Genomic DNA, 11147 nt, shown 5'->3' with positions numbered 1-11147 from the left:
AGATAAAAAGTTGCAACAACCGCCATTGTATTCTCTAGGGTCTTTGCTAAAAAAACATATATAATGTTTGGGGGTTCTATGTAATTTTCTAGCAAAAAAATGATGATTTTTACATGTAGGAGAGAAATGTCAGAATTGGCCTGGTAGGGAAGTGGCTTAGGCAAGTAGTTAAATAGGCTCTGCTTGACCCAAGATGGCTACCAGAGTCACTAGGGTCGGTAACATCCAAGTGCTTCCCCAGTGACCCAGGAAACCATAGAGGAACTGTGTTCTTTTTGGCTTCCTCTCCAACTGCAGTGCTGCTGCAGAAGAGCGCCACCCGCAGTGGAGAAAGTACACTGCACCTGCCTACAGGTTCACACCAGGAAAGGTGTGTGCGGCTTTGTGCGTTCCTGTGCAGCGTGTTTTTTACAGTCAATTCATTTCAATGGGCTGCTGAATGAGCAAAAAGTAAAACAGGCACAACTTTGAAAAATGCGCCACACCAAACCACATTTATGTTACTGTGTGTTTTGGGGGTTGTGAATGCACCTGCGTTTGTAAGATGTGTGGGGGGTGTTATTAAGGATGAATGTCACCCGCACACATCTGCAGACGGCAGTGAATTCCTGTGTAGTGTGGGAAAATATGTGATTTTACACTGCAATTGCTGTGAACTGACCCTAAGTGCCGGTTCACACTACCGCGACTTGGGATCCGACTTGTCAGACCTCAAGTCGCCCCAAGTCGCTTGACATCAGAAATTCCATTCAAGTGAATGAGAGCCGTCTTAATGTACGCTACTGAAGTCGCTCCGACTTCAGAAAAGGTTCCTGTACTACTTCAATCCGACTTCTAGGCGACTTGTACCCATTGATTTCAATGGAAGTCGCCTCCAAAGTCGGATTGTGTCTTAACTGAAGCAACAATACAGGAAAAGAAGATGGTTTTCTCAAGCAAACCCCTCCCTCCCACAGAGCTGATTGTTGTTTGATTGGCCACTGGAAAGTCCCCTGTCCTGGAGGCGACTTGAAGTCGCCTTGTAAGTCGCCCCAAGTTGCGCTGTGGTGTCGCCCTCAGGTCGTGTCCAGGTTGCCTCGCAAAGTCGCGGCCAGAGTCGTGTTGCCCCTTTGTGAACCGAGCCTAAGAGGACATCAGGGGTCTGTTTCCCTGCCCTCCATTGGCTTCTTACTCAGTCACAGCAGCTGGGGAAAGTGAGATCAGAAACTTAAGTGATGAAATATGTGTCGCTTTCGGGTTCTTCTTTACTAGGGAAGATCAGCGAATGGACGTTCCTTGGTCTCCCTCACCTCTATCCATGCGGGTCTCAGGTCAGCGGGTGGGATAGTGGGGCCCAGAAAAACATGTCAGGAGTGCTCCGCAGAACACCTCCCCCTATGTCATGAAGATGGGCAGAGGTGGGTGTTTTGCAGTCCTAATACACCTTCTGTCCTAGGGTGACAACGTTGCTCCTCCATAGATACAGTGAACAGAGTGTTGTCACCCTGGGTCAGGAAGTGTGTTACTGGCAGGAAAATAAAGAGGAAACCAGGCTGGAAGAATGTAACTGAAGCAGCCACTACATGTGAGGACGGCTAATCTGCCATATTCGACTTTATTGGTGTTACATAAACTCCCATATACCATCCCCCTCATACAGGGATGAGCCCCTCACATACAGGGCAGTGTGTTCTACCCTCAGACACAGGCACAGCATAGCCCCGCCCCTTCTGTATTAGGACGACGGTCGCCTCAGTGACGGAAGTGACGTCAGCCGGGGGCGGGTGTTTGCTCTGGAGGAAAAAAAAAGATGTCGGCAGCCGGGGAGGAGAGGGGGAGTGAGTGCGGTACGGGGGGCTCCTCGTCCCCCGGGGGCTCCCCGGAGTGCAGCACGCTGCTTAACCTCCCCATTGTGGCCATCGAGAACATCCTGAACTTCCTGAGCTACGACCAGATCAGCCAACTGCGCCTGGTGAGAGAAGGGAGCCGGCCGGGAGGGGGCGCTGTGCGTGCTTTACCCTTCACTACCCCTTCCCCTATCTACCTACCTACCCAGGAGCTCTGCCTGCTGCATCCCTTCCCTGATACCCCCTACATCTGTCAGGGGGCAATACATACCACCCCCTCCCCCAATGACCCCTACACCTGCCATGAGACAATTATTACCCCTCTCTCTACAACTGACAGGGGGCAATACTTATTACCCCCCCCCCATAATACCCCCCAACTACTGCTGACAGGGGCAAACCACCCACTTACTCTATATCACCCCTCCCCCATCCATTGCCATAGATGAGAATATATTGTTCCAGTTTTGTCACCTTACATTTCTCCCTCTCTCTATCTTGCACTCTTTTCCTTCCCACTTCAACACACGGACTCCACCTTTCCCCTACTATGTCTATACCACGCCCCCCCCCCCCCCCGCATGTGGTATGGACTGGGGGGTGGTAGCCTGTGCCCCCGTATGTGGTATGGACCGGGGGTGCCTGTGTTATATGGACCGGGGATTGGCGGCCTGTGCCCCCACATGTGGTATGGAACTGGGTGGTGGCCTGTGCCCCCCCTTGGGGTATGGACCAGGGGCGCCTGTGTGGTTTGGACCGGGGGTTAGCGGCCTGTGCCCCCGCATGTGGTATGGATGGGGGGCGCCTGTGCCCCCCGCATGTGGTATGGACCGGGGGTCCCCTGATGCAGGTGTAGTGGATGGAGGTGGGAGCGATAAGGCCCCTTTCACACGTGTGCCCCCTGCATGTGGTATGGACCGGGGGGGTGCCTGTGCCCCCCACGTGTGGTATGGACCGGGGGGGGTGCCTGTGCCCCCCACGTGTGGTATGGACCGGGGGGGGTGCCTGTGCCCCCCACGTGTGGTATGGACCGGGGGGGTGCCTGTGCCCCCCACGTGTGGTATGGACCGGGGGGGTGCCTGTGCCCCCCACGTGTGGTATGGACCGGGGGGGTGCCTGTGCCCCCCACGTGTGGTATGGACCAGGGGGGGGTGCCTGTGCCCCCCACGTGTGGTATGGACCGGGGGGGGGTGCCTGTGCCCCCCACGTGTGGTATGGACCGGGGGGGTGCCTGTGCCCCCCACGTGTGGTATGGACCGGGGGGGGGTGCCTGTGCCCCCCACGTGTGGTATGGACCGGGGGGTGCCTGTGCCCCCCACGTGTGGTATTGACTGGGGGGGGGTGCCTGTGCCCCCCACGTGTGGTATGGACTGGGGGGGGGTGCCTGTGCCCCCCACGTGTGGTATGGACTGGGGGGGGGTGCCTGTGCCCCCCACGTGTGGTATGGACTGGGGGGGGGTGCCTGTGCCCCCCACGTGTGGTATGGACCGGGGGGGGTGCCTGTGCCCCCCGCGTGTGGTATGGACCGGGGGGGGGGGTGCCTGTGCCCCCCGCGTGTGGTATGGACCGGGGGGGGGGGGGTGCCTGTGCCCCCCGCGTGTGGTATGGACCGGGGGGGGGGGGGGTGCCTGTGCCCCCCGCGTGTGGTATGGACCGGGGGGGTGCCTGTGCCCCCCGCGTGTGGTATGGACCGGGGGGGTGCCTGTGCCCCCCGCATGTGGTATGGACCGGGGGGGTGCCTGTGCCCCCCACGTGTGGTATGGACCGGGGGTCCCCTGATGCAGGTGTAGTGGATGGAGGTGGGAGCAATAAGGCCCCTTTCACACGTGTGCCCCCCGTGTGTGGTATGGACGGGGGGCGCGCCTGTGCCCCCCCGCTTGTGGTATGGACCGGGCGTCCCCTGATGCAGGTGTAGTGGATGGAAGTTGGAGTGATAAGGCCCCTTTCACACATGCAAACTATTTGTCCATTTTTCATCTATCCGTTGACAGATGAAAAACGGACATCAATGCATCTCTATGGAAAATTGGATGATCATCCCTTTACATCCGCTTCTGTCAACATCTCTTTTTTTTGGAACGGATCAAAGCTCTATTTTTTTTTTTTTCCGTTAAAAACGGATCCTATGTGAACGGACAAACGGTCTGTTTTTGCATGAAGAATGGCTCCGGGACACAAGGGGTTAAGGACTCTAGCTGGAGGATGTAAAAAAACGGATGACAAACTGATTTAAACTTCATATGTTTTTTTTTTCTTTGAAGTGACTGGACTGATAAAACAAACGGTCCACGTGTGGGAGGGGCCTAGGGGTGCACAGGGAAGGTGAGTATACCTGGTGCAAGCGGAGCCCTTTACAAAGTCAGTATCACTATGAGATATTTTGCACCTTTAAAGCAGAACTAAAACCCATTAATGGTTTAAAAAAAAAACACTTAAATTGTCTGAGCTCTAAACCAAACTGTCAAACCATCTAATGGTCGGTGTTATAACTGATCCCTGGTGCAGCACCATGGCAGTTGAAGATGGCAGCTTCCTTGGCTGAAACCGATAGGAGGGTTTGGTTCCACTTCACAGAACGTCTGTGGTGAGAGAAATACAAGGGGTTGCCATTGCTGACCTCCTGAAAATACTCGGCTGCCTGGCTGTCTTGACTCAATGGTTTCAATCCTTCGCGCTGATTCACATTAGAAGCGGCACGACTTGCAGGTCGCCTCACCGAGGCGACCTGCACACGACTGCCGCGGCGACTTGCAAGACGACTTCTGTATAGAAGTCTATGCAAGTCGCCCCCAAAGTAGTACAGGAACCTTTCTTCTAAGTCGGAGCGACTTGCGTCGCTCCGATTAGAACGGTTCCATTGTACAAAACGGGAGGCGACTTGTCAGGCGGCTAGATCGCCTGACAAGTCACCCCCGTGTGAACCGGCTCTTACGCTGACATGAAAGAAGTATTCAGAGTTCTGATCTGCACCGGCTGCGCTGTTGTTTCAGGTCAGTGACTTGGAACAAATAAGCAGGTTGTTTTTTAATAAGATCGGCAATGGCAGCCTACATATATATTTTGGATTTCTTTATAGTGAACCTGTCATAGTAGAGGCCATTGCTGGCCTTTCCTGTTAAATTTCATGTGGCTGTTGGTCTGATCCTTTTGCTTACGTTTGTTGAGACAAGAACCAGGAACAGGCATGCACATAGGATGGCTTTTCTCATTATAAACATCCAGGCAACTGGCATTTTCAGGAGGTCAGCAATGATTGTCCACTCGTTACAGGCTTATTTTAAAGTAGAACTATGGCCTTCTACTAAAAAAAAAAAAAAAAAAAAAAAAAATGTTCTACAGTAAGTACATCTGCATGTAGTTTTCTTTAGTCCTCCTGCGAAGTGCCACAAATACCTGTTGAATCTGCCAGTGAAATCCACCTCTGATTTTAGGCACAGGGCTAAGAATAGAGAGCAATTGAGCATGTGCAGAGCTGGATAAGTCACAGGGGGTTGATTTACTAAAGGCAAATCCACTTTGCACTACAAGTGCACTTGGAAGTGCGGTCGCTATAGATCTGAGGGGAAGCTCTGCTGATTTTAGCATCCAATCATGTACAAGCAAAAATGCTGTTTTTTTATTTTCCTTGCATGTCCCCCTCAGATCTACAGCGACTGCACTTCCAAGTGCACTTGTAGTGCAAAGTGGATTTGCCTTTAGTAAATAACCCCCACAGTGTATTACAGTGTACTTATAAATGTTTTACATAACTATAACTGCAAAAAGGGGTCAGCCTGAAGTGATCTAACGGGACTTAAAGCGGAGTTCCACTCAAAAGTGGAAGCTCTGCTTGTTTACATTTGGCCCCCCTCCTTTCTCCACCGCCGGGCCAGTTAGAAAGCACAGCGCGCTTCAGGGAACTGGCTGTGAAGGTGAAAGGCTTCACTGCCGGTTTTCCTTACGAATGGCGGCAGCACCCAAGAGCCAATCGGAAAAATCGGCCGGGGTGCCGACATCGTGGGATACCTGGACAGGTAAGTGTCCCAATATTAAAACAGTATTTGTAGCTGCTGACTTTTAATTTTTTGGTGGGAGGGCTGGACCTCCTCTTAAATTTTCTGACAAGTTCCACTTTGAAATTGCTCCCTGTTTCCATTGGTATGGCCCCCTTTCACTTTTGCATGCACAGATTGAACACTTGTGACTCTCAGACTGACATGCACTCTGCTGTTGAGCAGGTGAGAGGGAGGACAGAGCTAGCTGTCCTGGATTTTTGATTTTCATAATAAAGAAAAAATGTTTGAAGCTAAAAATCTTCTTAATCCAAATCTACCCAAAGCAGTGGAGTTTAACTTTTTAAAGCCTACATGTAAAAAAAAAAAAAGCACAAGGGATGTTATTTACTCTTCTTCTGATTTCCTCACCCCTGGTGCTGCAATCCTGGTATGATGGAGGTTAATAGAGCCAATAGAGCTGTGAAAGGCACTCATCAAGTGTGCCCAAGTACGCCCACCATGTACACCCAGCTCCTCCATTCATGGAAGTCATACTACAGCTTCTAGGAGTGAAACAAGATCTATGAATTGAGGACTGGTGAATGATTGAAAGGTCCACCTCATCCATTCATTAAGCTGTAGAACCGGCTTCTATGAATAGAGGAGCTGGGTGGAAAGGGTGGGCGTAGTCGGGAGTCTTGATGAGTGTCTGTAACAGCTCTGTCAATGCCATTAACCCTGGCCACAACACAAGATTGCGGAACCAGGCATTGGGAAATCAGAGGAGCGGGGTTTTTATTAAAGGAGGAGACGGCATACAAAGCACACATGGCATCGATCATAGGTAATGTCCCTTGTGCTGTTTTTTTGTGTGAACTTTTGACGATTGCATGGTTATGCAATACTGTACCCATATGTAACTTTTATCATTTTATTTTGAGACAGACAGAGCTTTCTTTTGATGATATTTAATTGCCACTGGGGTTTTTATTTTCTTGCTAAATAAACTAAAAAAAAAACAATTTTTTTTTTTAATTCTTAGTTTCTGTTATAAAATGTTGTAAATAAGTAATTTTTATCTTTCACTGATGGGCTGTAGTGATAGGGTGGCACTGATTGGCACGCACTGATTATCAGTGTAGATGTCTTCTGGGTGGATTGCTGCTTGTCGGCTCTCCTCACGCACCGTCAGCATGATGAGAAGACTGCCGATATCCAGCAAACCCTGTTTATTCTATGAGCAGCTGCGATTGGACACAGCTGGTCACATAGTAAATAGCCGCTGTGATTGGCTCTTTACCCAGATCTGTGATCAGATGTGTTGGAAAAGGACACAGCGACCACAGCTCACTGCCGATGTGCGCCGCAGGGGGCGTGTGGGAAGCGCAATCATGGGAGGATGTCAAGACACCTTCCCAGAAATGTGCTACCGCACTGTAGCTTTCATTTGGCATAAGCGTGGTAGTGAAGAGGTTAAAGTGGTAGTAAACTCTACTTTGTGATTTTTTTTTTTTTTTACCTACAGATAAGCTTTTAATAAAACTTAACTTGCGTGTAGGAAAAATGAATACTTCCTAAATGTGCACCGTATAGGAGATTTTCACTGGAATCCGGTGACGTCACTGGAGCATGTGCTCTGAAAGAACAGCACATGCTCTGGAGTGACATCATCGCGGCTCAGCCATTCAAATTGCCGGAGCCCGCGAACCCATAAGAAAGAGCACATTACAAAAGGCTCACCTTGAAATGAAATAAGTCAGCGATGCATACTGAATCCTATTTCTCCATCCCCAGAGATACATTTAATTTCTATCTTCCATGAGGTGCTCCATTACACAAATCAGGGGTTACTGGACTGGGAAATCTCTTGTACATGAAAAATACACTGATAAGCGTGATGGTGAAAAGAGTGATAAGCGTTTGGATTGCTTTTCAGAGAGCGTTTGACGGGTGGTGAGCAGATGTTATAATGCCTCCTCACCACTTGATTTAACCTTATAATGCCACACTACCAAGCCACAGTCGCATGCATTATACACGGTTGCAGCACAGCCCCATTAAACTTGATGGGCGACTTTGACAAGTGCTGTCGCTTGTCAAACTCTGCACTCTGAGTTAAAAATGTAGCGGCTTGTGAATGGCTCCGTCCAGCTGTTATTTTGCAGTTTGAATGGGTGGCTGGGGGGGGGGGGGAATTAAATTGGCAGATCAGCCTCCCAGTTTTCCTGCCCCCTGAATACCCACCTGAAAGAGACCCAACTCTTTACCCCGAGACCCCTGTCCAGCTGTTATTTTACAGCTCAGCCGCCTGTTTTCTCTTTCTCTGAAAGAGACCTTATTAGTTATACGGGCTGGTTCAAACCTATTTACTGAATGGTGGTCCGCGATCCTGTGTGATGCGATTTTTTTTTTTTTTTTTTTTTTTTTTTTTTTTTTTTTCTTTTTCAGCCCATTCAACGTTCTGCAACCTGATCACACTGTTACTGCAGTTCTATGCAATCCAGTGCAGGCACATGCACTGTGTTTGTGATCTGTGTTTGGGTTGTCATTAGGAATGCACTGTCACTCGCAGTAAATTGCACACCTAATGCTTTTTGAACGCGATGCAGGAAACGCGCATGTAACGCGGATTTTCCAAACCACGTTCTGGTGTGAACGAGGCCTAAAAGAAAAGCGGTAAGGCTTAATGTACATGAGACGTTTTTACAACCTTTCCTGAACGATTTAACTTGACAGATGGTAACCCAAGTTTAAACGTCCGCTTTGCTGTGTTTACATGCCGCGTTTGCATTTTAGAAGTGTTTGAAAAAAAAATATATTTTTTTTAAATAGCCAAAAATTAAAAACGCCTGTAAACGAAACGCGGCTAATCGCGAGTTACCGCGTTTGGCGCTTGAAATGCCTCTAAACTCAACTCCTGAACTCATTTTGTTTGCTTTCCAAAAAAGGCCTCTAAACTCAACTACCTAAAAAGGACATTAAACGAACCTGTGTACATGTACTGATAAGATAACATTGGACGAGTTCAGGGGCAGCTGAAAAAAGCATCCAACTGCCTCTGAACGTCCGTTTACCAGGAACAGTGTACATGAGGCCTAACAGAGCTTTGAAATTGGCAAAGTTTTACGTTACATGTAATTCTTTCACTGCTACAATGAATGTAATCCAAAACGTTGCTACTTTGTAGCTCATAAAGCAAGTTTAATATTCAATAACAATTCTGTTTTATCTTTGAGCAGAAGAACTCTGTGCCATCTCCATTAATAGGACGGCACGCAGTATAAGGTGAGAATAATAGTGTATGAATGTTACCCCTGCAATTAGTACACCCCCCCCCCCCCCCCCCTTTTTATCCTTTTAGCATTACAGTATGGGAGAATTTCTAGCTTGCCTCATCTAGATTGTCAGCAGACACCTCCTTCAGTTAAAGACTCCCTGGTAGCCTCTGTCCTTGCAGCATCTCTAGAAGGATACACAGCAGGCTGTCATTGCTTCTATTGCTGAAACAGGGACACCTTTGAAGGGACCTCTGCTACCGCTGCAGAGGGGTCTGAAATAACTGCACCTTCCTTCTCGGAATGTAATGCAGAAAGAAATCCCATTATTCTACTTCTTTTATGCCAGAAAGAGGGTCCCTACAGTTTTATGGATATTTGCATCCTAATCATTTTATTTCAATAAGTAAGACGATTAACCCTTGCAGTGGGCTTTGGTGAGGTTGGGGGCTTCAATACACCTACTTAATCCTCACTAACCAAATCGTCATTTTTAAGGGTACGTTCACACTTGCAAATGCACCCTGCCAGCAATTACATGCGTGTGGGTGCAATTAGCTGCGAGAGAAGGCAGCCTCCCATTGCTTTCAGTGGGGCTGCCTGCTTACAGCTAATTGCGGGAACCCCTCCTAGGATTCTTGCATGCAATTGCTGGCAGGGTGCTTTCGCAGGTGTGAATGTACCCTAAAGACCATTTTCACTTTTGCAGTCAAATTTGAGAACCCCTAACCCCCATCTATATGTTTGTACTCCCATTCACACTACAGACCAAAAAATATTTTAAAACATTTCTTGCTTTTCTGGTTGTTTCTTTAGGGCAAGTTTATACAAACTATTTTTAACAATTGTGTAACTAAAGGGGAAAACTTGGGGAAAGTGCATTACCTACCATACAATGTACCAACCAGGCCTCAAGATCTCTCTCTATTTTAGGACTTTTTATTTTACAACTGATAATGAGAGCTGCCTGCACAGTACAGACAGGGTTATTTCTTGTAAACATAGTGCCCTAGCCCCCTTCTTAACTACTTGCCAACCGCCCTATCGCATATTTACTGCTATAGGGTAGATGCAGAATTGCTTGTATATACGTGATTCTGCGCTTGCATGTAGGGGGTGCGTGCACCGCTTCTGCTGTGATTGGTCACAGCAGAAGCTGATCAGCGGGTGTCGACCAATGGATGACCGCTGGCACCCACTGATCGCAGAGGAGAGACACAGGGCGGAGCGCTGCATATGTAAACAATGCAGAGCTCTGTCCTGTCAGCAGAGACAGAGCCTCCCTGCTCCTCCCCCCTCCTCCCTGTGATAGCAGGAGGGGGATCTTCTCCATACCCACTGTCACAATTTGAATATAGCGTGGCTGTGTGGTAGTCTGCCCACACAGCCATGTCATTCATTAAGTTTCTTGTGAATCAATGCCTACAAGTACTGCCAGCCATTGCAGCTGACTGCTTGTCGTTCTCAATGAACTGCGGGGGTGCTAGTGAGCGCTATTATAGTCCATTGATCTGCCTGTCCTATGAGGTTTGGGGAGATAGCTGTCCTGAGAGTCTGCCGGAGCTTGACATTGCACCTGAAATCTGCTTTTAGCTGCAAAAAAATGTGCTTTTATTATTTTTTCCCAAAAGTTGAACTTATCCTTTAATATTAAAAGGGGAAAGCTAATGAGGAAATGTATGCACTTAAAAAGATATTCAGTATTTATTTTTGAAGTTATACTATGTGAATGGGAACATGTAATAAAAAACAAAGTAGGTGTTCTCCCAATTTGGCAGGAAAAGCGGAAATACACTTTAAAGATAGCATCATGCTATAGCACTGTGCAAGCTTCTTTGCTTCAGGCAACTTCAAAGTGGATTAGACGATTTTAATCTCTTGTTTATAAGCAGTGTGTCTGATGTGATGGATATATGGATATATATATATATATATATATATATATATATATATATATATATATATATATATATATATATATATATATATATATATATATATATATATATATATTTTCATTATAATATAGTATAATTTTTTTGTGGAACTTTCTTGTGTGGCAGATGTAATGT

At 47.9% G+C, this 11147-nt stretch overlaps 1 protein-coding gene across 1 annotated transcript in view; it reads left to right on the top strand.

The window, feature by feature from the left end:
• Positions 1-1739: 1739 nt before the first annotated feature.
• FBXO28 (F-box protein 28) overlaps positions 1740-11147 on the top strand; it is a 52998-nt gene continuing 43590 nt past the window's right edge. Inside the window, exon 1 of the mRNA XM_073628330.1 lies at positions 1740-1951. Within this exon, the coding sequence (XP_073484431.1) occupies positions 1790-1951 (162 nt within the window). The 5' untranslated portion in view covers positions 1740-1789. The remainder of the gene's footprint in view (positions 1952-11147) is intronic.

The sequence above is a fragment of the Aquarana catesbeiana genome, linkage group LG04, assembly GCF_042186555.1.
Source record: "Aquarana catesbeiana isolate 2022-GZ linkage group LG04, ASM4218655v1, whole genome shotgun sequence".
Lineage (NCBI taxonomy): Eukaryota > Metazoa > Chordata > Amphibia > Anura > Ranidae > Aquarana > Aquarana catesbeiana.
This window is presented reverse-complemented; position numbering and strand designations above follow the sequence as displayed.